The sequence below is a fragment of the Geospiza fortis genome, unplaced genomic scaffold (genome assembly GCF_000277835.1).
Source record: "Geospiza fortis unplaced genomic scaffold, GeoFor_1.0 scaffold794, whole genome shotgun sequence".
NCBI classification, from domain to species: domain Eukaryota; kingdom Metazoa; phylum Chordata; class Aves; order Passeriformes; family Thraupidae; genus Geospiza; species Geospiza fortis.
Window position 1 is genome coordinate 278,414 of NW_005054601.1, and position 24,830 is coordinate 303,243.

A 24,830-nucleotide genomic window follows, 5' to 3' on the forward strand; every position below is an offset into this window, starting at 1 on the left:
CTTCTCCCATCTGGCGAGTGCTGCAGGAGTTCCAGATGGGAGACGCTGGATGTTTTCCACACTTGATAACCAGTTCCTGTAGCGGGTTGTGCTTTGGGGTTGGGCTCGCAGCTTTGTCATCCCCAGCGGGAAGCGGGACCGTACGGGAGGGAGGGTCCCCCTTTGAGGGTGTTTGTTAAAGGTCGCACTGATGGCTTGAGCGGGGCGCGGGGAGGCTCTGGCGCATCCTCGGCGTGTGCCTGGTACCGAGTACCGGGGATGCGCTGGAGGCAGAGGTGCATTGAGCAGTGCTGTTTACTCCAAACCTGCCTCGCTGATGGGCGGGAGCGGGGAAGGAAAACGCTGTAACCCCTCTCGAGCGTGAAAGACTTTTAAATACTTCCTTTTTCAGGGGAAGGGCTCCTTAGATACTCTTGAAAACAAAGTAACTGTTATCTTTCTCATGGGTTATATAGTCCTTTAGACCAAAATGCATTTCCTGTTAGGCAGGACCGCAGTCGTGTATGAACCAAAAGCCTGCGGAAATGTACTAAATAAAACCTGTGTAACCAAATACATTCATCAAATACATTCAGTCCTGCACATTCCCAGCAGGACTGTGATATTGTTGAAACACAGTGCTTGCCTTTTATGTAACTCTGTTTAAATACAGTCAGCAGTTTTTAAAAATATCCTCTCTGTAATTGGATCCTGGACAATAAAAGTTCGGTTCTTTTATTTTTTTTTTCAGAGATGTGAGAGGTTCACTTCGTTTTATACTCTTGAAACATCCTGTGGTTGTGATGAATAAGACCAAAAAACATTTTCCTAAATGCTGTTCCCACTGTTCGCTTATTTTGGAGATAATAGGCCAAGAATTCTGAAGAAACTTAGGTTTTGTTTCCTAGACGATAATTTTTAATGAAAAGATTAGTTTAAAAGTATTCTCTCATAAAATCTGAAAGGGGAAATATGAGCCAACAAACCTTCAAAACATTGAAATGGTTGTGTAGCAATTATGTTTATGTAATATTTTGTGTCTTAGGTCACTTTTAAAATTATGTAATTACTTTCTAAAATCCTATTTGAATTTTTAAATTTGTTTTAGAACTTTACTGTTTGGGAGTATATTTTAAACCTTCCATTATGCAATGATGCTGAATAAATTAATAATACAAACTCTTGGAACTGCAGAATCAAGGCACTAGCAAATCAAATATGAATAATAAGGTTTCATTGGTAATTTTTTCTTTCAAATCTGAGGGGTTTAAAAATGTTTTTATGGAGTATCTCCCTTTTTCATGTTGAAATGTGGTTTTAAATGTGTCTTAATGTGGAAAGTTATATCCCAGATCTTAGTATTGTGGTGTGTTTCAGCTTTTGTAGCTTTTTTTAATAATGGGAGCAATGTCCTTGGCTACAAGTTTTACTTAAGCAAAAAAGCACACAAATACAATGCCAGTTATGGGGTTTTTTTCCCCAGTTCATGCTTTAGCTGCCTTTTTAATGCTGGAAAACATTTTTGTAGGAAATTATAATTCTAGGTGAAAATCTAATTTAAAGCGTCTGTGGTGTGCTGCTTGCTAGTGTCGTTCAGTGTCAGCCAACTGACAGCACAGGTGGGCTCAATCCCCTCCCCAGTCCTTCCCTCCCAAGTCCAGAGCTGATATTTAGAGTTTATTCACATTCCACTCTGCCTGGTTTTGTTTTGGCTGCTCTGGGTCAGGTATTGTAGTCAGGATGCTGCCGAGTGGCATCCCCTGTGCTTATGGAGACCCAGAGCACAAAGAACACTGCCCAGAGTGGTTTGTTTATTCCTCTCTGCTCTTTTCTGTGTCCCTCTTGGAAAGGCAGATGAAGAGCCTGCTGTATGAAGTGACAGTAGTGGATTTGCTGCCTAGCACTGAACAGAAAACAGTTTTCAGCTGTTCTCATCAGCTGCACTCAGCCTCAAATGCCTTTTGCTCCAAAAGCTGTGGCTTCTGGAAGAGGTCAGGAGCTGTAAATGGAATGTATTGTGCAGGGTGTTAGTTTGATGTTTACACAGGTGGTTCAACAATGAAACCAAGCCTGAAATGTCTCAGAAAGGCACTGAAAGAGAAAAAGCAGATTACTTTTCCTTGGTTAATTTACTTTCTTCTTTCGTAAAGTAGTTCAGTGTATCATTTCTCCATCATCAGTAACTGAATTGTTTAAGAGGAAAACAAGGAATGGTTTGGATTGAAAGGAACCCTGAAGGTCATGTAGTTCCAGCCACCCTGCCATGGCCAGGGACAAAGTAGTGGGTCAAGCTCTTTGTGAGCAGAAAAGGCACTCATGAAGGAATGGGGACAGATGTCTGTGCTCTGCAAGGGGCATCAACAGTCTTTACAGTTGTTTAAAACGGCAAACAGACTGCCTGATGGGTGACCCACGGGCATGTTCCAAATCTGTTTTACTAGGATTTCAGTTCTGGGTTACTTTTGTCATGGTAATTACTGTCCATCTCTATCCTTTCCTGAAAGAAAATATATTGGAGTCACAGCAAACCTGGAGACCTTCAGCTCAGAGTTAATTCCGTTCCTGCATGAAATCAGGACAGTTTTGTGCAGGTATCTGCCTGTCAGGCATTGTATAAACCTGCAGTTTATTTTCCTTGGTCTCTGTCATTCTGTGTATTTGCTGTGGTGTGTGCAGTGCAGCAGGTGTGAATTTCAGTGCAGAAATGCTGGAGGCTGTGACTGCTGACCCAGCAGATGGTGTGAAGTGGTGCAGCTGCCCTGCTGCCCTCGCTCTCATCACTGTGGTGCAAACCAGTGCCAGGGGAGGGGGCAGCTCCCTCCTTAATGCCTGATAAAGATTCAAGCAGGCATAGCTGTTTCCCTCCTTACTCCTCCTTGTTCACCTCCAGCTCTGCCTCGGGTAAATCTTTAGTGGTTTCATACATAGAGGAATTTCTTCTTTGGCAATACAGAAATCTCCCTGTACATCCACATGACATGTCATAGCAAGGGCCTACCTCAATCTCTTAACATAGGCAAAATGAAGGAGTAGTTCTCTGGCTGTTTCCCAATAGATTAGGCAATCTCTACTCTCATTCCTTGGAAGTCTATAAGTGCTATGTGATGAAAGAGAAAAAATAATTTTAAGTTGACATCTAATACTTAATTTACAGAAGAAATCTAATACTTAATTTACAGTGCTGGTCTTCTGGTTGCAGAAGACCAGCACTGAAAAGTTTGCCACACATCATGGACTCAAGTTTTTAAACTTCTAGCACAAGGCAGTAATCAGGCTAGAGATGGAAAAAGTGAGTGCTGGCAAGTGGGTAAATACCATTGCCAGCGTTTTCACTGCTTCTCTAAACTTTCCAGAGCTAGCGTGTTCAAATGTAGCTCCACCCATAGTTAGTGGTGGTTAACTGCCTCGGAAAAATTAGAGTGCAAGCAGGAAGGGAGCCTTTGATGACTAAGAAATGTGTGCAGAGGATTGGAAATTTCTTAAGTGCTGTCATGCTTGGTTTAAAAATTGCGAAGATGAAAATAGCTTTGGGCAGTAAAATGTCTGAACTTATTACTAGTGTCTTCAAGGGAGAAAAGCAGTATAGTGCAAGAATGCCTCTCTCTGCTTTGGCTAATTTTATGCTGTTACTTCACTTTAGCTGTTGTTACTATGTAAATGTTGCTCGTAGCATTTTACTAGCAGGAAACAATCTGGATTGATTGTAGAGAAGTATAAACACTCAACTGAAGTTTGAATATTGTCATGGTGTCTTGAGCCTGTCTCCTAGTTCCTTTTCCTCTTTCATGCCTTTAAAACAGGACCACTGCTTTTCTTTGGTGACAGTTATTTAGAAAAGATTAAACTGTTTGTGTATTTCTTGAGAACTAGGACAGCAAATTTCTCTTAACAAGTTTTAAGGCAAATGCTTACTTTGTTTCTGCATGAAAAATCATGCATGATGTGCCAAGGTTCAGAAGTAATGGTCTGCTGCTCCTTTATAAATATGATTTGAGGGAGCTGACATATCTAACCAGATTCACAATGCCCAGTATAAATATAAGTAGAAAATTTTCAAATCTGTCTGCACTTGTGCTGTTTTCTCTTGTGCCTAATAATCTGGGGCTTCAGACACTAAAAAGGGTATTTTGATTTTTTTTAATGTGTCCTGCCAAATCAGTCCCTCCAAGCACACTCAGTTTTTGGTTTTTAGGTTTTAGAGTGCCGTGTTTAAAAGCCACCTTATCAGTCATATGGACAAATTATGTGCTTTCCTTTCTAAAGAAAGCAAATGTTTAGGTTCAGGGAGTCTAATACTGTGATAACAGTATGAAAATTTTGATTTTACTTCCAAATCTTGCTTATAGGTTAAAAATATAAAAGTGTTTGTTATATGGGTGGGTCTACTCTGAACTGAGGCGCTAAGACATCTTAATTCCTGCAGAAGAGCCAACATGTGTGGGATTGTGTTTTGGGAAGCTGGTTTTGATCTGAATCAGAACTGGGGAACTGACTCATTGGTTGGCCCTACAAATACTTGCTCCAGAAGAGAGCAGGCCAAGAATGAGCAGAGAGCAGTGAAATGAGAGGATGCCTGCTTTTTCCCCCCTCTCTGTTTCAGGAATCTAGCTTTGTGTTAACATGTAGGCTGTAGGACTCCATGTGTGGGCAAAACGGCATGTGTTCCTCCTGCTGCCTCGGTCCCCATTTACTTTCAAGAAACACAGTTAGAACCCCTTGTACTACCCTCATGTAGCTTTTTGGTGTCTTCTAATAATGTCTGTCTGTGCATGGTCAGTGAAACCCTCTCTTGCTATCCTTGATGAGTTTTTCTGATCCCTTCTGCTACATCCTCAAAATTGTGAGAGAGGGGAACTGGTAGACTTAAATCACAGCAGTTGTGTAAGTGCAGTTGGCAGGAAGATCTTTTCTATACCTGCAAATGCATGACTGCTGTTGCAGTCAGTGAGGAGGAAGAAAGATGGAAAGCAAGAAAGATGGAAAGCAGAATGCTTTTAGGTGATGGGTAATAATGTAGAAGCCAAAACAATAAAGTGAATCCAAAGGTACTTGTTTCAGTGAAATGATGTGAGATGTCAGGGAGGCAGCCTGCCAGGGATGAGTCTGACATGAGGATGACAGGGAGGCACCAAGCTAAGGAAGTTTGTGATACAGTGGAGTGTTGATTCTGTGTGGGTGTCTGGATACATAGCTAGAAGTAAATTTTTATTTTACAAACGGCTGTAAAGAGTTGGGGCAGACCAGTAAGCATAAGCTCTAGAAATATAGGTGATTTCATGGGTTTTTAAGTTTAATGAAGAAAAACCAATCCCAAACTTACTCTTGGTTAAGGGTATGACAAAAATGCCTACCTACTTACTTCATATAGCACTGACCAGAAAACTGAAGGAAGGATGAACAAAATGGTCCAGTCTTTCCCAGCTACAACATGAGCACTGGGTTTAAGGGAGACTGATCTTTTGCCTTGAACCTGTAACTTTATTTATATAAGAATCCTCAGGTTCACCTTGTAAATTGAAGGGATAAGGGTGATTGCTTGACATGAGACCACAGCAATAAAATTTGGCATTTCTTTATTTCTGCCTCCCAGATCTGGACTCAGCTCAGTAAAATCCTGACTCCAAACTCATAACTTAGCTTGTGAGTACTATATGTACTATATGTGAATTTACTGTAACAAATGATTTGCTGTGCCAGAGCTAATTGAGGAGCAGCAGTCTCTTCTTGGAAAAGAGCTGATTTTTTTGTTGAAATGAGTCAGATGCTCTAAGTGAAAGAGCTCCACTTGGCAACTTACTAAAATTAGACCTGTGTCTGTTACTATCAGTAGCAGGATGAGTAGCCACAATTGATCTAGGGTAAAGTTTGACTGGTTTTAGGGTGCACAGGGTCAAAGCTGAGCCAGTGCTCTGACACTCTAAGTACAGCACGGATGGGAACCCTGGTCTGCCACAGAATGTGACAACTTCCACTCTTCCCTCTTGGCACCACCAGCTAGCAGGTTTTCTGGGGAACAGATCTGGCTGAAAATGAAGTTTCTCTTGGCTCCCCATCCGTCGCAGTGCTGCCCCAGAGCAGGTTATTTTCACTCTTGGTCAGGCAGCTGTTTTTAAAATAACTGAGCTGTGATATTTACTCTCCAGACTACTGGAGCTGTTCCTAGAGATTGCTTTTACCTCCAAGGTGCAGAACTACTGTAAGTAGTTGTTTGAAGCTCTACTTAAAGTCCTCTACAGTTAGTGATTAAGCAGTGTAAAAAATCCTTTGGGATATATAATTACTGTGCATAACTAAGGTGGAATTTAATCAGATCAGCACTAGACAAAATGGTATATTTTTTTAAAATGTGAAGCTATTGTCTTTGGATGGTCCTTCATTTGTTAGAAAATCTTGATATAATGTGTTCATGAGGCTGACTTATTTGCTCTTGCAACACAGAAATTATTTATAAGAAGGCAATCTTAAAGTAGGATATAGTGTCAGTGCCTCTTGCTCTGTAACTTTTCACTTATTGATGGAGATTGCATTTTGAATATCAGCCTGTTTGGTTGCTGACCTAACATGGAGAAGAATGAAGTGTTCCTGGTTTGAAGTAATGCCTATGATGTCTCTCTAAGCTTAATTACACAGGGCATTAGACCAGGATAATACCTCTAGAATAACTTGGAAGACTAAGTTTTATTAAGGTGTGATTCTCATGTCCAAAGGAGTGTAGTTATAAATGGATAAAAAAATCCCTCTCTGCTCAGATATTCTCCATAACTTACTGTGCTTATTCTTGGACAAATACTATTTTCTGTGACTTACTATTGAAATAGTGTGTAAGTAGCAAGGGATGGAGGTAACTTTTGCCTTTTGTTCAACAGGGTGATGTTATGCTGGATTTCCCTGTCTCATCTGAGGGACACACTCCCCATTCCAGAGCAAGATATTTATAAAATACTTGCCTTTCCTTGACTTCAGTTAAAACTTTCATTCACTGATGGCCCTGCTGTGACCTGCTTTTCCCCCCTCCCTCTCTCCCAGCTGGGACTGGAGCCATGGCCCGCAGGAGCAGTTTGAGCTGACATGGCTCTTCCCTGCTGGCTGTGGTAGGGTGCTGCCCCGACCTTGCCCACCAATATCAGGGGAGATGTGCTGTTCCCTGCAGTGTGTAAGAAAACAGCCACGTGTGGATTTAATGCTGTGTGCATCAGCTGGCTGAATCAGATGGGGCTTTGACTACTTGCAGTGCTGCTGCTCGTGGCTGTCTGACAAAAAAAAGGCGTGTTGTTCATGTATCCCCTGAGGAACTACAGCAGCAGATGGTGAATGTTCAAAGGGAGAACACCCATGGCACTGCATTTAGGAGCTCTCAAAGGCCATTTGTTTCCAGAGGAAAGATAATAGAGCATGGCCCATTAACACAGTGATATGCCATCTGCTTTTTGCCACAAAATTGGAGATTCTATTTTTTTTTTTAATGACAGCTGATTTTCATCATTACTGAGATGATTTTAATAATGTTAAAAAGGAAGATGAAACAATGCTCCCTTAAACACATATATGATTTCACTTCATATATGGTGGCTGGAAAACAGGAAGACTGCTGGCAGGTTAACTGCAAGGTATTTTCTCACTAATACCAAGCTAGGATGCTTGTTGTGGTAATATAAGCCTTCTCTTCTCTGCCTCTAATGGAGAAATTGTCAGAACTAAAGGAATTCCCATGGTGAGCCTCTACAGCAGGTTTTCCTAAACACTGAGAAACTTTGCAATCGGTGCCTTTATCTGGTCCGTTTATCCACCACCCTCACATCCCTACTAGTCCATGTACTTTTTTCTTTCCCTCCAGAAGTGCAGTTTCACACATTGAAAATAGCTCTATAGCCTTCTTTCTTAACTCCTGTGGTGTTCAGGGGCTATCTTTGTACAACCCCCTCACCTGGTCCTACCTTCAGAGGTGTGGCCATGGAAAATATGTGCTTTACAGTGGGAGTAGGAGCAGCTGAAGCTGTCACTGCCTTTGGGACTGCTTGGACTAGGGCTGCCTGTGATGGTAGGAGTAGCAGGAATTAGACCTGCTGTTGCAAGACCTGTGGAAAACCTGTTCTTCCAGTTGTGCTGGTGCTGTGTGTTGTTGAGATCCCCTTATTGATGGGGTATGGCAAAGGCTGCTGCTTTTCCCACTGCAGGACACTGCTGGCCAGCCTCACCCTCCAGCAGAAATCATGCATGAATTAAGTATCAGATCCTTGTCCTGCATTTCAAAGTAATTCAGTCCAGGAGCTGTGCCAGCTCCCTCTGCATGTGGTGGGTTTGCCAGTGCTTTTGCTAAAACATACAGCATGTCACAGGAATTATTTCCCCCAACTCCCCCTGCTCCTCCCTAACTTACAGAACTATGAAGTGACAGAATCCACAGCATTTTTCAGCTCACAGACCACGAAATGGACTTATGGCCAAGTTTCTTTGCCTTGTAAACCTCCTTAAATCTGCCTTTTTAAGGGAACTTACAGAAAACTTGGCACTTCTGGTACATCTCACGTATGCTACTTCAGAAACAATACAGCTGATATTAAAGGAAGAAGTGATACAAGAATTTAAACTAAATTGATTAAACTGAGTCTACAGATTTTAATCCTCCAGCATAAGTGGAGAGGACAGATGCTCTCTAAGACTCTTAAGCTTGAAATTATCAGGCTTAGATTTGCTAGTATTTTCTTTTAAAACTTCTTACGTTGCTAATCTGGAATTTAGTGGCTCTAGAAACTCCACTCCACTACTTTTACTGAAAGAGCACATGTGCATCTTTTAGTTTCTGTTTTGTAAAACTATATAAACTTGAACTGCATTCTCATAGCAGATGGAGAACAAAAACCCATTAAATCATTATGCAGAAAGCCCAATACTTTAGTAAAGGTTTTTTTACTCTGTTCTTAATACTTTAGTCTACATCAGACTTTGCAAGTCCTGTAGGAATTAATTTATAGACCAATATATTGGGTGATGCAAACACATATTCCTCAGCATATAAATCTGGATCCCCTCTGCTAATGTAGACCAAGTGCTTGTTAGGACTTAGACCAAATCTTAGGCATAAGTTTACCTTTTCAAAGAGGAATCTAGTGCATGCATGAGTACATTTAAAGTGCTATTTATTAGAGCTAACTATGTCAAAAAACCAGAATAGTATAGACAGTTTTATACCGCTGGTGCTCATGGGAACCCCAAGCTGTGCAGCACTGAATGAATTTCTGATCCACACATAGCCCACTGTGCAGGCCTTGTCTGGAGGCAAGGCTACCCCAATTTGATTACTTAAGGTATTACAGGATTTTTTCATCCAAGACAACAACTCTGTTCATCATTCCTTTCTGACAGCCAGAGAAGGAGGATGGTCACTGATGGGTGTAGGCAAGGCCAGGCAGGTGGTGTGATCCTGTGCCTCGCAGGACTGGGCTCACTCAGGTTATCTGTTATGTGGATCAGTAATGCTCTGATGTACAGTAGCCTTCTGATCAGGATTACCACAATGCCTCCAGAACTGGAACCATGGCCAAAGATTATCTCCTCCCTTTCTTGCCCCTCAAAATGTTTTGTGAGCAAGGTCACAATGCTCTCTGGTTTTGTTTGGGTTTTTTTTTCCTCCTTGTAATCCCAGAGGTAGAAATATCTTGAGTATCTTTTAGTTTTAAAGTGTGGTATATAGGGATAAGCTTTGCTGTTCAATGGTCTTGACACGCTGTCTGTATAATAGATGCTAATTAGTTTTCTTTGTGTAATTAAAATATGGAGAGCCACATATAACAAAGAATCTGAGTCATAAAATCTTCATCATTATAGATGAGACTGATGCTACTGTTCTCCTCTCTTTTCTTTATTTTCCTTGCAGAATCAAGGCCATTGAAAGTCCCAACAAAGATGATGACACGCAGTGGCTGACTTACTGGGTTGTGTATGGCATTTTCAGCATAGCTGAATTCTTCTCTGATATCTTTCTGTCATGGTTCCCTTTCTACTACATGCTAAAGGTACGTTAATTCATGCGACCCCTCTCTTAAAATGGGACCTTTTGATAAAATTGATCTAATGTCTCCAGGAATGGGTAGATGACAACAGATTCATTTGGAATCATTCCCAGGTCACACCTTCTTTTTACATGCAGGTTATGTGTAGTTTATTACTGTGAAAGTGATCTGTTTACAGCTGATGGTTTTGTGATGCAGGAGGGGAAGTTGGGATGGGTGGAAGGGAAAGGTCTACTGGGTTTTAGGAAAGAAGAAAAGACAGTGGAACTGTCCCATAAAGAAAAAAAAAAACAAACCAAAGACAGTTCCTTCTCTTGGTGCTCAGGTGAATTTGGACAAATGACATAGTAAGCCCTGTAGAGTGGCTCTATTTTTGCTTTAAGTGGATTAGTAAAGATGGAGAGTAAAATCCTGAGGGCCGTTGAAGGAGGTAGTAACATCTGTGCTATTGGAGCAAAGATGGAAATTGGAACACAAGAATAGTTTGTCCTACAGTTTTAATTTTTAATTAAGCTCCGTTTCCTGAAAGGAACTGGTAGGTATCAGAGGAGATGGTTGCTAATGTGTGTTTGCCAGTGTGATTTGACTAGCAGCAATGATTTGGTTAATGTGTTCCAAGCTTTGTTTGTTATCTAAGGTGTCAGTCAACTTTAACATGTTAAATTCTTCTAGGTGATAGCTGATCACTCTATGTGCTGTTGCGCAAAAGACATTTTAGCTTGCTGCAGAGCCTGCTCTTTATCTCAAAGAACTGTTACCAGTTTTCTGGTTCAGTGGGCTGTTCTCTTCCTTCTCTTTTGTTTTGTTAGCCTGGTTTACTCGCACCAAAATTCTGAAAACAATTTACTTGCCAGCTATTGTGGTGGGGTCATTAAATATTTTAATGATAAGACCTGGTGATGTCAAAAGCTGTTTCCAGGAAATGCCATATTTTATAGGCAAAAATTGACTGCAACAGCTGGTTTACATGTCTGCCTTGTTCCTTTTCAGTCTTTAACAAGCCTCAACTCTGGTAATCATTTGGACACCTTCTACTTTAGTAGAATTATGACTTTAATCCATCACCTGCGCTGGTATATGCTTACAATTGTGAATTCATACAGTGTATTTTCAGGGCTTCTTTTCTAAATTCTGGAAGAAGATGTGGCAATGGTTTCTTCATGCCACCACAGCTCTCTTTCTGAAGAGCACACGACTGAAATTCAGGTTGACTTTCCAAGTGAAGACCAAAAATGGCTCTGATAAAATGGTATCAGGTGTGCCGCAGTTACATGTAGTACTGTAATTAAGGGAAAGGCACTTTTCTCAGTTCTGCAAAAGCAAGCACAAGGAATTATGTCAATACACAGCTTTCTACGATAGCTGCAGAAGGCACAAAGAAGCCAAGTGTTTGCTCTCAGTAGTGGTTGGTAGGAGAGGTTTGTACAAAGGCAGGCAGGTGTTGGCTGAGGATCAGAAAATGTTGCTGAATGGGTGGAAAGATGAGATTACTCCACAGGAGGAGAAGGAGGAATCAGGCAGCTTCCACATTTCATTCCATCCATGAACTAAAGCCTCTTGGAGGGTAGCTATGATGTCTCCATATCTCTTTCATGAAGTAGAAGCCCAGATATTCATTCATGAAAATTTCGAGCTTGCTTTCATTCTCAAGATGTGCTAAGTTTGTGTATTCACATCTCTTTGATATGGCTTGTAGCTTCCACTCCAGACTGAGATTTAGTTGCTCAGTATTTTAAAAACACCTTCATGTACATGACTGAAACATTGAGCACCACTGCTTCCAGAGTCCCCAAAGTCCACAGTTTAGACTCTGTGACATTAAAGTTTGCAGCGGACTAGAAAATTTTATGGGTGGGAGAAAGGAATGTTGAAGAAGTCCTTTAAATATGTTATGATGTTTGTATACACTTTTGTTCTCCAGATGACATTTCTTGGATTTTATGGGCTTTTTCTTGGATTTTATGGGCTTTTCTATTTTTTGGTAATGCCCACTTCTTATTTATCTCTTTGGGTTTTTTTTATCTCTGAAGCACAGGATACGCATGCAACTCATAATTTCTTGTGCTTATGATTTGTTTTTAAATACTTCTTTTCAGGCTTTAAAGATTTCTGTGGCATTCAGGCATTAGAGTACAGTAGCCAGTAAAAGCAGCAGAGTTTGTCATCCTATGAGTATTCTTGGTGGTGGGAGTGAGGGACTCCTTACTCCACTAATGGCCCTGCCTTGAAGTACTGTAATGCTATTTCTGTAATGCTAAAATTGGTGCTGCCAGGAGCAGGTCCAAGCGAGCCAGACTGAGCTCACGTGAATTCCATTCCCTCCTCTGTCTGGTCTGGAGGGTTGCAAAGAATATATTTTGGGTTTGGAGTTTTTTTTTCCCAGTTAACAATTTTATCACTCTGAGCTTGCTGGAACCTCTTACAGCCCCTCTCTATTTTCAATAGCCTGTGTTAGTTCAGTTTCATGAGAGATAGGGGTGAAATAAAATACGTTATCAGTGTAACATTTTCAAGCTTGGAAATGAGTGAGAATCTCAACTTTGGTACATGTCCAATGTATATAAACATCTGTTGCAGTACAATTCAAAAGTAATAGGTATTTGAAAACAAATCTATAATTACCTGTTTCTCAGCTACAGTGGGACAAAGCTGTCAAATCAAAATTACTAATTTTGTTCTTAGGCCGGGAAAGAGAAATTTCAAGGTTTTAGAGGAAGCTGGACTCACGTTTGAGGGATTTTTTCTAAAACAAAGGAGAACTAACATTTTTGGTGTAGAAGTTGAGATACTTGTACAGTTTTGTGGGAGAAGTAACTTTCAGTAATTAATCAGATATTCTTGAACAGGAAATAAAGTCAGTACACTTCTCAGCTTTTAGTGAAAGACAACAACATAAGATAGCACCATGTAGTCTTTCTGTTATATTAAGTTCCAAAGAATTGAAGCTTTTGAAAATCAGTCTTTATATTGATAAAGGCACTTTTTGCCTTTATTTTCTCTGACCATACTTAATAATTCATCAGCTGCTACTTAGTGGTACCAGATTTTATTGCATGTTGAATTATTTGTTTTACTTCATTGGAATTTTCCTGGTGGGCCAATCTCTCTGGTGAACACTTTACTTAAAAAAACCTTCCTTTCTCTTCTGGGCAAACACTCCTTTCAGTCATTTTGCCTTGATACCACAATCAAATAGTTTAAAGAAGAAAGCTTAATGCTTACCCAAAAGGATGGTAAATTGGTCTGGCACTGCAGAGAAGACAAAGCCAAAATTTTACAGATGTGAAGAGTACAACCTAGAGAACATGCAGTCTCAGTATACCTTGTTGGGAAGGAACAGATGAGACATATTCCAAAATATTTTGAGACCTTGCTTGAAGAACACTGTGTGTTTTGATTCCTTTCTGCCCAGAGATGTGGAAATCCTCAAACATGGAATCCTGTCTAACATGAAAACAAGGCATGTTTTGAGGCTGAGGTTGTTTTGTTTTGTGTTTCAGGAAAGGGTAGTCTGAGAAAAGCTGTTATGCCTTCATTTTCTGGAGAGGCTTTTGACATGGAATGATACTGTACTATTTGTGTACAGAAAGAACTGCAGAAATGTTGGAAAAATGTACTTCATTTTGTTGCAGTTTTATCCTGCAAAATAATTTTATATGTATTTTCATTGCTCAAGCAGATTTAGTTTATTGTACTCCGTGTCCTTTAAATGTTTCATCTTGCTCTGCATGACTGTCTTTGTGTGGTGTATGGCAGTGAAACTGAAGCCAAATAAAAGTGCTTCAGTAGTAAAGACAGGGATTTGTAGTACCTGTAATAACTGTCCTTCCAATCCCCTTTTGTAAGATGCAGAAATATGACCCCACACTGTGATCTTCGATTTTTCTGGAGAGCAGATGGTGCTCTAAAAGCTACACCTAAACTGTAATCCAGAGGCATTAGTCTTATTTGTGCACTGTGTGCAGCTTGGACTTATCTCTCCTCCTCGTCAATTGACCTCTGGGGTACACACAATCCTGTTCTTTTCCCCACTGTGTTTTCAAGGCAGACAGGCAAAGAGGAGAGGGATGTGTTTTGGCTGAATCGAGGTCACTTAGGGATCTAGACATTCAGTGAGGCCTGTGCCATGTGTTTTAGAAATATTGAGAGAAACTGATGGCTTTTTTCTTTCATATAACTATCCATGAGATTACTCCAGTATGAAGATTGGCTGCATGTAGCTGTCCTGGTGTGTGCTCTCCGCACTGGGAATGACTCCCTGTTCTCACTGTGCTCGGTTCTGTGGCACTTAGGAAAGGCACCTTGTCTCCTGCTCATGGTTCCTTCCACTCAGGCCGATGTTCTCATTCTCACAGTGTGGCTTCCTGCTGTGGTGCATGGCTCCAAGCCCTTCCAACGGGGCAGAGTTCCTCTACCACCGGATTATCCGTCCCTTCTTCCTGAAGCACGAGGCCCAGCTGGACAGCGTGGTGCAGGACCTGAAAGACAAGGCTGCAGAGACTGCAGACACCATCACTAAAGAGGGTGAGCAAAAGGCCCTTCACTGGTCGCAGCAAGTAGGGGGAGCTGCACTGGGGAGCTCCCTTAATATTCATCATTTGGAGGAAACAAAAATAAATTGCGAGAAGACTGTGTAAATTACAGTGGAGAAGTTAAATTTGGGAAATGGGGGTTGCAGTGGATCTTGCTTTCTAGAATTGCAGTTAGGCTAGAATGAGTGGAAGAAATGGAATTGTTTTTGTGTCTTCCCACCATACACACCACTAAAAACATTCTCTCTAGCGGCAGGTCCAGACATACCTTTCTTTCATAAATACAGTTATTGTTTCAGTGTATCCTCATGTCTCCTGAAATACTCCCTCAAATACCTGCTAGTATAGAGGGGCTCCCAGTTGTGCAGTAAACAGGTAACAACAGTACATAACAACATGGAAAGTGCAGTTTTCCCATGCATATATTTTTGCATTTCAAAGAGTGAGGTCAAAGGATTCCTCACTCTTAAAGGAATTACTTACATTTTGTTTTTACGTGTTATAACTGCCTGTAGATTGCTTAAGTTTTTTATTTCCTTGCATTCTGTTGTGAACCCTTGCATTCTGAAATATCTGATGATGTTTTATGACTAAGAGAAGGAAATTCATTAAGTAGCTAAAATAAAGGGTTTTTTAAGATTCACTTGAAAGGAATTTTATCTATATGCTATTTCAAAGCATCTTAATTGTCCTTTCCACCAAACAATAATGGAGCCTCATTTCATCTTACCAACTTAAGCAGTTCTCCTGTGTGCTTAAAAGGTCTGCCTTGCTCAAGTATTCTTGGAAATTTTCGTGCATGATTCTTTTGGAGTCCTTATTGTTAGGCATGTATCTTAATTAATGTCCTTCCATGTTGCACGTGGGATTTTCCTGTCCTCATTTCATCACTTATTCTTTCTTTTTCCTATTTTTATGTATAAAGATTTCTACAAAAAAAAAAAAAACCAACCAAAAAAAACCCAAACAACAACAAACCAAACAAACCAAAACAAACCCACCAAAACAAAACAACAGCCTTTTTTTAACAAACCATGCATACACATATGTATTTACACACAAATATTAGCATTATTCCAAGCCTGTATTACCATTATGATATACTTCTTCCTGCAAACCTGTATGTTCTTAACACTATGAGCAGCCCTGTTTTAACAATACCATAGTTACTGTACTACTCCTTACTTATGATTTATTTTTTAATGTTTTTGTGATCAGTTTTATCACTGTATCTAGGTGTATACAAAAGCTATGATTTTCTTCTATGTTCTATCTCTTGTGAGTAAAAGGAAATATTTTTTCATGCAGTTCAAGAACATTTGATAACCCATTTTGTCTGTTGGCCTATGACTAAACTCGATTTTATTTTCCTGCAGCCAAGAAAGCAACAGTGAACTTGCTGGGTGAAGAAAAGAAGAGCACTTAAACTGGATAAGTTTCCCTACCACCTCCTTGGTGCAGCTTGATGTTACTGGGGACTGTGGTATAAGTTCAATAATATTGCCTTGGAAACATTTTGATATATTAAAGGAATGTGCTGTAAGTTTACTTACTACTTTGCTGTGACTGATAGAGAGTATGCATTTTTATTTAAAAGCAATGCAGTGGGCAGCATCTGAAGCTTAATGAAAATATTTTATTCATCTTCATGCAGAAGAAGTCTTTCAGTAATCTCTTTCTGCAGTAACATAAATAAAAAAGTATATATCCCTCAGGCTCTGCACTTTAGTTGTCTCTTTGTCTATGAAATTACTCTTAACACTTTGATTGTGGTGCATCTGGTAGCACAAAGCTATTTCATAGGGAAAATTCTGAATGGATCTTCTTGAATATACAGGGAATTATTGTGAGAGATGGCATAATGGATGTATTCCCCACTACTAAAGCTGTAAATTGTGAAATTATGTGTTCTAGGCACCTGATTATAGAGATTATTCACTGTTGCATGTTTTGTTGTAACACAGTATTTGGTACAGTGTGTGTATTCTTAAATGGATGGATACTAAATATAGGAAAGAATAACTTCCTTGGAGTGATGAAGTGTATTTTGGCCTGAAGTGATTTGCTAGAAATGGATGCATTAAATCCCACAAAATTAACAGAACATGACTGAAGTACAACTTCTTGCCTATTTTTGTTAAAACAAGTTGTTATCCAGAATTATTCGAAGAGTGCTTTTTAAGATCACACTCAAAAGCACAAGCCACCTTTAGCTAAGGAGTGGTACCATTACAGACACTTTTTCCTGAATTCCTTTTAAAACAGCAGCTGCCTTGGACATCAGTCCTCAGAATAATATCTTAAGGGGACAGACTACAACTCCCACAAGCTTTTTCTGCTCGTAAAGATCTGAAATCTCTTCTGACTATACTAAGAACAACTTTGTATGAGTGCTTAAACTTCCTGAGTGGAGATGCTCTTGTTGTTACTTGATATATTCCTGACCAATCAGGAAGAGTGCAACCAAAGCTGCTAAGAGAATAAAGGTATTTTTTACAATCAATGTAAAAAAAAATTATTTTTTCTTAGATTTGCATCTGTACTCTTTCACACTGTGGTATTTTCAACAAAAACAATTACATTAATTAATCAGGCATGAATTACTGAAATTCCCATGTTTCCACCTCCATGCTGACATTTCTTTAAAGCCTAGAGTAAAGGTATGGCAGTTGTGAGCTCACAGAACAAGCAGAAAGAAAGCTTAAGCGTTTGATAGGATAAAAATTATTTCCAGTATGCAATCTTGAATTCTAAAGACTTAAAATAAAGTTTTGAGGACTTCTGGCTTTCTGCAACAAATTGTTGTATAAACATTCTTTGTAAATTTTCAGATGCAAGAACTGCAAAAGAGTGAAGCACACAGTGCAACTCAGCAGGTCAGTTTCAACCTGGAGAGATATGTTTTATAAAAGGGGATGTAGAAGTGTCATAAGAGAAAGCATTTTAAGCTTTGAGCTGGAAAGCATAGCCCTTGGGGCTGGCAGCTTGGATAGGGAAATATAAGACCTGCTGTACCTCATGTTCTGTAGGTCAGCATGCAGTTTGTCATTTGAAGAAAAAATGAAAGATTTCTTAGCTAATCATTCCTTGACAACTTTTTGTTAGGAGGGGATATGCTGAAGAGGATAAAGTTTACAACAAAGTTCTAGGTTTTAAGCATGTAAAAAGTTTGAAATGTATCACCATTTAACTGGTTTAATTTCTTGTCTTAACTTCTTCTGTTGTAAACCCACTGGACTTTCTGGTAAGCCTTACTAAACCTTAGTCCTGTGTTTTGAACTCTATCAGCTCTATGTAAAGCACTCATGTGGCCACTGTAATTTAGTTTCACTTCTTGAGATTAGAAGTAACTAGATGAAAATAAATGAGGATTCTTAATAGACTCTTTGATTTCAGTGCAAAGCACTACATAACTTACCGATCTAAAAGCTTACAGTAAATTTTAGATTTTTCAAGCATAATGATGTCTGTAGTAGAGACAGGATTTAGTTTTTATTTCTTATACTAATTAACAGTTCTTCCACTGTTATTAATGGGGATAAAACATTCTAGGTAGATGTTAGGTAAGAGTTGAAACAGTCCCTTGCATCTCTCAGAACTTGAAAGGCTTTAAATCAACTTCTTGTCTTTACCAACTTATATTATCAGCACATAAAATCAGTTCTCTTTTGTCAGATATCTACTTGAATTAGAGCTACAGTCTGTTGTTAACAGAAGTTGCACTTGTTTTATTGCCTTGATGCAAGTAGAAATGACTGAATTTCTGCAGCAAGTTATCCTTTCCTGCAAGTAACTCCACTGGGCTGGCCCCGCAGATCAGTGCTTTTCTTTGTGTCTTCACAACATTTATGTGCAAATGTTGGTACACGCATCTGCTCCATGTCTGCTGAAGCTGTAATGTGCTAAATAAAAATGGACACAAATAAAGAGATTCTTATGGGACTGGTATGATGCCTCAGTATTTCTTAAGACCTTATACCTCAATAGTGAAAACCTGGCTACTTTAAGAAGGCAGAAGGTCTTTACAGGGTATTCACTTTTTTCCCCCCTCCCTGAAGTTCATTACTCTGGAACCAATAGAAACTTCTTAAACTCCAAAGGAAGTGTCTCTGCCTCATGCCAATCTGAGGGTGCAGCCAAGCAGATTTAGAGCATCAGGCCCTTACAGAAGAGTTTGGAATGCAAAACTCTTCCCCACAGTGAGCACCACAAGCATCTTTCTAGGCTTCATAGCCTGGCTTACCTGGGAATCATCAAGGTTTTAGGATTCTCTAGAAACATAGAGAGGAAAGACTGTAAACTACAGGGATTTTGAAGTTTTTCCTCTCCCATGAGTTTCCTGGTGTTCCATAAATGACCTCAACAAGCAATGCTGAATACTTACTGGCAGTGGTGTTACACTTACCTAAGACTGATGTTGCCACTCTTCATAGGACATTTCATCTGCTTTATCTGACTCCTTTCCAAACTCAGCAAAAAAAGGAAAAGAAGTTCAGGAAAACATAACTTCCTCCACCAATGATAACATCACCACTAGTGATAAAATAATGAAAACTCTCCAACCCAGAGCAAACCAATTAACAAAGCATAGAAATTATTGTAAGTAGTGGAAGGTGTGACTAGTATTTGTCAGGTTATACCCTCACTACATTTAATTTGACAAATAAAGGGAAGTTTCTTGAGTTTGCATTCCAGTCTTGCCAATTCTTTCTAAATAATCTGAGAATCAACTAAAATTTTTATTACTAATTCCTTAGTCATCTTCCACCCCCATGTCATATTCCACAAACAATAGTTTCCTTATGCAAAGGAGGAGGAATGGAGTTTTAAGAAAGAAAACTACAAATCCTTGAAGTTCATGAGAGATTCTCATTTTCTGTAAAGGGCACATAACAAATATGATGAATGTCTTGTCTTCTAGAGAACTTCTACATCCAGTGTGATGGAATGAAACTGTTCTTGAGGAATGACAACCCAGGGCTACTAAGGAAGTCCTCAGTTGTGCAACCATGTTGTTACAGCTTCCTGAAAATTTTGTTTTCCTACTGATACAGAAACCATCAAGAGATTCTGTAGCAAAAAATCTTCAGATGACCACATGAACTCATGAACTAGTCAAGTAAAAGTAATTGAAGGTGAACTTTGAATTTTGCATACTTTGGAATGCAATGTAGTTTACACCTTTGCTGAGGCTATGAAATTCCAAAAAACTTTATATTTTGTATTACTGGATCTTTGTAGGAGAAGAATACGTGAAGATTTCTTAGACATGTCTAAGTTCTGCTGCTTGAGAAGCAGACAAAACCCAAAAAACTACACCCCAAAGAACACCCAAACCTTGACAGATGAAAGGAGGCACACATGCTGTTTCATAGGAAATAGCACTGCAGTTCAGACTATGCAGTTCCTACCTGCAGTGTCCTCTGCTCTTTCCCAGATCCCAAACTACTGTTGTAGTTTGGATTGTCTGTTTCTTTCCATCTCCCTTACAAAGCCGCTATGGCAAGGGGTACTTAATTCTTCATTATTATTAATTATTATTATATAATAAAGTAAATTATTTAATGGGAGAGGCTAAATAACGTGTCCAGTGACAGAACATGTGGGAATTGTTCGAAGCTGTGCCAGGGGAAGTTCAGACTTGACACTGGGAAGCATTTCTTTACCAGGAGGGTGCTCAGACCTTGGAACAGGCTTCCTAGAGGGAGTGGTCGATGCCCCAAACCTGTCAGTGTTGAAGCATTGGGACAATATCCTTAATAGTGTGCTTTAACTATTGGTCAGCCCTGAAGTGGTCAGGCAGTTGGTTTAGATGACCATTTCAAGTCCCTTCCCTTCCTGAAATAGTACATCCCATCCCATTCCATTCCATTCCATTCCGTTCCATTCCATTCCATTCCATTCCATTTCACTGCATGTGTATCTCCAGAGGAGGAATCCAGGGAGCCACTATCTCTCATGCTCCCAAGTAGAACACGTACAAATATCCCACAGGTGTATGCGCCCTAAAAGGGAGTTCTGGCAACAAGTTTCTCTCAAACACACACCAGGAACAGGATGTACACACAGGCAAGGTTTTTTTAAGACCAGCTGTTTTTTTGCAGTGCTGTTCTTTGAGTTACTTCATGGCTGAAGGCTGACAACTACATTTGGTCATGTATTGTTGTCACTTCCTAACTTAGAACACATTTCAAAATAAACTTTTAAAGCTCCCTCTCTTTAATTACTCAATTAAGAATTGAGTAATTATGGTTGTGCTTCTGCTATAGCAGCTACATGCTATACATCTGAAAGAATAAACCACCTATCTCACAACAGTGCTGAATTCTCATTTTTAGTAATTCTGTTATTGACTGCCTGTGTCATCACACCTCCCTGATGCTCAGTGTCAACGTTGCCATCCATTCCTGACACAGAAATTGTTGTAAGGATTGTTATAAGGATTTTGAGCTCATATGTCCATTTCAAATGTTTGATTTTTGCTCGGGTACCTAGAAAATGGTATAGGGAAATAATAGACATGTACTTTAAGAGCTGGACTGTGACACTAGTTCATTATCCATATTCCTCCTGTCCTGGATGCTGAGTAAATTCCCACTCATGGATGCATGCCTTCCTTTGTTACTGTTGCCACCTACAGGAAATCTCAGACCGGAGTGTCTTTTTAGCAATGATACTGCATCAGTAAAACCTCACAGAAAACTGTAAAAGCAAGGCAGGTGGAATAAAAGGACATTCATTATTACCCATTTTCCCCTGAAAAATAAAATACTAATTTTAAAAAATTATTCACAGCATTCAGACTAAAAGTTGCAATATTTCTCTATTTTTACAACAGACTTGTCTCCACTCCCAGTCCCACAATGGTCCATCAAGTTTTGCCTGTTCCCAGAAATGAGGCATAATCTGTTAACTGAAGAAGAGCTGAGGTGGTCTTGACCTGCTTGTTTTTAATCCTCCAAGGAACCCAGTTTATTAAAATACAGAAATGAAAGTCTAGTTTATAAACTTAACTCTGTCAGGAAAAGGGGAGGTGTGTTTAACTTTGTGCTGCCTCATCTAGGAACAAATATTGCTCATATAATGTACTTTGTCTAAATCCAGAAATCATAAAAAGCAAAACAGTCCCATTTAAAAGACGGGAGGATAAGCAGATAGGAGTTAGGGAACTCAGTCTTCAACTTCCTAATGGTAGTAGTCATCTGATTTCCTAGCAGGGCTTTAAAAAGCATAAAATCAGCTTTACTCAAAATATCCACAGAGCTTTCTCTGTTAGTTTGACTGATCCACATTTCATGTATTTGAGCTCAATATTACCCTTTTCAGAAGTCTTTCTTGTCTTTCCTTGCAAGATTGCTAAACTTTGAAATACTTTTAGTATTTTGAGTTCTTAGGTCAGGAAAGTTTGATAAGCAATGCCACTAAGATTCTTTTTCACACACACAGATAGGTCAGACCGCTTCTGAAGGTATTTAATTTCAGACCACAGCAAATTATATCCCACAAGACTCAACCTCCACATTTTTCAGCTGTCTATAGTCTAAAGCTCTTATTTACAAAAGTTAAGCATAATGTGATTATAACTTTTCACAGAGCTCTCACTTTATTTAAAACTTTCAGAAAAATTACTCATCACTCAGCAGAATCCAGGCAAAATTTAAGCCTAGCAATCTGTGGGCAATTATAGTCTTTTATATGACAAAGGTATCTTCCATTCGTGGTATTTTTCCCCATATTGCAACTAACTGTAGCACTTCCCTAATTCTATAATAGAGTGGATGTACCTTGATAACCTCTAATTATGTCCAGTTGTTTTCTGCTACAAAAAACCCTTTTCATATAGCATCTGCATGTTGTACCCCATGGCATTTCATCAGCTCACAGGGATACCATTTAACTAACTTCTCAAAGTTTAGGCCAGACACTCTAAAGATAGCTTGTATAAACTCTTACATTACCAGAAAAATCCCCCCTGAGGACTTTTGTATACCACCACAGTCAATTACAGCCTTAGGAAACAGGGCTTCCTCTCCTAAACATTTCTGTTTTAGAGAATCTGCATAACTGCTCACACTGAAAGGCAAGAATTCTCCCTAGTAGTAAGAAGAGAGCAGGAGGGATGTGAGTGTGCATGTAGACATTCCCTTCCTGCAGAATCCAACATCACTCTGGAATGAATCATGGAGTGACATGGGCAGGGTCCTGTCCTGGCTAAATTGATGCTGTGTTTGAGGGGTGGACCTGAGCATGGGCACTATCACAGAGGTTATGGATGTGAAACAGGCAGCGTGACTAAAGCCTCTCTGGTATGGAAGATGATGGCTGAAATGTCAATATGGTGGGGCCAGGCAGCTTGAGTGTATCAGTCTCCCAAATGTACCAAGGCAGGAGCTCACAGTGGGAGGATCAGCCACTGGATGGCTGGAAACACCATTTGTACCACACCACTGTCCTGAGTCTTGAAGAGCAGGTCTTGTGGAGGCACAGCACATCAGAAATAATTGAGTCAGACAATGGGATTAGTTTCCAAAGCAACCTCATAAACACTTGGGCCAAAGAGCATGGCACTGTGTGGGAATATCACATTCCCTGTCATGCCATCACATCAGCCTCTGGAAAGATCAAATGGTGCAATGGATGGTAAAAGATCACACTGAGAGCAGTGGGTGGTGGGACCTCCACCTCCTGGGGTACATATTTAGCAAAGGCCACCCGGTCAGTCAACACCCAGAGACTGCCCACCAGCTGGTGTGGCCCAATCTACACTTTTGCTTATCGTACAAGGGGATAAAGTTCCTGCAGTGAACATCAAAAACATGCTGGGGAAAAGAGTCTGAGTTATCCCTACATCAGGAAAAGGAAAACCCATCCCTGGGATTGTTTTTGCTCAGGGACCTGGATGCATGTGGTGGGTCCCATGAAAGGATAGAAAAGTTTGGTGGTCAAAGGGAGATGATTTTGGGAAAGAATAGCCAATGAATTATATTAATTACTATGTAACGCTGTGAATTATCACTTTTATTATGGCCCTGTGCCCATCACCACATTGGCCACCCCATGGTGCCTGTCTGTGCTGTGCTGATTTTGGGGCTCTGACCCCAACTCCCTTTTGATCGCACATTAATGAACTTTGATGGAACCATCAGCACAGCAGTGATTGATTCAGAACTGCTTTCCACATGCAACAGTCCAACACCACACACCTTCTCTCCTGCCTGAACACTGGTTCTGACAGATGGAGCCCAGGGTCATGCACTCACTGAGCTCAATGGGCTTTTACAGGGATGGTCCACAATTTGAGGGAATTTTATCTCTGTGTGTGTATGTACCAAGAGAGGAAACTGATGAGGTTTTGGGAAGTGGGACCTGGCATTACAGAAATTATATGGAATAAGGGATGCCTGCTGTCCTGACTTCAGCTGCAATCCAGTGAATTTTCTTCCCAGCAGCTGTGAGTGCTGTATTTTAGATTCAGTGTGAGAATGCTTGCTAACACACGTGTTCTGCTTGTTCCTGAGCAGTGCTTATCTTAAACCCAGGACTTTTCTGTGCGTCATGCCCTGCCAGTGAGGATGTGTGGCAAGAAGCCATGACAGGTGCCCAAAGCTGGCCAAAGGGATGTTCCATACCACAGATTAGCATATCCAGTATATAAACGGGGGAGATTGACCAGGAGGGGCTGATCACTGCTGGGGGTGGGGTGGGCTGGGCATCAGTCAGCAGGTGCTGAATAATTGTACTGCGCATCAACTTGTTTTGATATTTTTCCTCTCAGTAAAAAATAGTATTTTTATCTCATTAAAATTGTATTTTTATCTCATTTAAAATAATTATATTTTGTTGTAATCACTGTCACTTGCATTATTGAATTTTATTTAGTTTAAATTATTACACTGTTCTTACCTAGACCCCCAAACAACTTCTTTCCTGATTATCTTTCTCTGCATCCCATTGAGGGTGGGGAGTAAGGGAAGGGCTGGATGGTGCTTAGTTGCCAACTGGGGTGAAACCATAACAATTAGGTTGCTCAAAGTCCTCTCCAGCCTGGGACTGAACACTTCCAGGAACGGGGCATCCACAACTTGTCTGCACAACCTCTGCCTCCACTACTCTCATGGTGAAGAATTTCTTCTAATACAGAATAGCACAGAATTAAGACAATTGCTTCCTATAATAAATAAATAGTTTACTAAGGCAACCAGATTTCAAAACGTGCGTATTTCTTTTGGAAAACAATAATTCTCCCACCCACCCTATTTGCTTATGTTCTTCCACTTTTAATGTGGGTGCTAATGTCAGACGTGCAGAC

At 40.1% G+C, this 24,830-nt stretch overlaps 1 protein-coding gene across 1 annotated transcript in view; it reads left to right on the forward strand.

Annotated features, from left to right (window-relative positions):
- REEP5 (receptor accessory protein 5) overlaps positions 1-18,463 on the forward strand; it is a 24,876-nt gene extending 6,413 nt beyond the window's left edge. The window contains exons 2-4 of the mRNA XM_031064532.1: positions 9,854-9,992; positions 14,345-14,513; positions 15,898-18,463. Coding sequence (XP_030920392.1) covers positions 9,854-9,992; positions 14,345-14,513; positions 15,898-15,947 — 358 coding nt within the window. The 3' untranslated portion in view covers positions 15,948-18,463. The remainder of the gene's footprint in view (positions 1-9,853; positions 9,993-14,344; positions 14,514-15,897) is intronic.
- Positions 18,464-24,830: the final 6,367 nt, after the last annotated feature.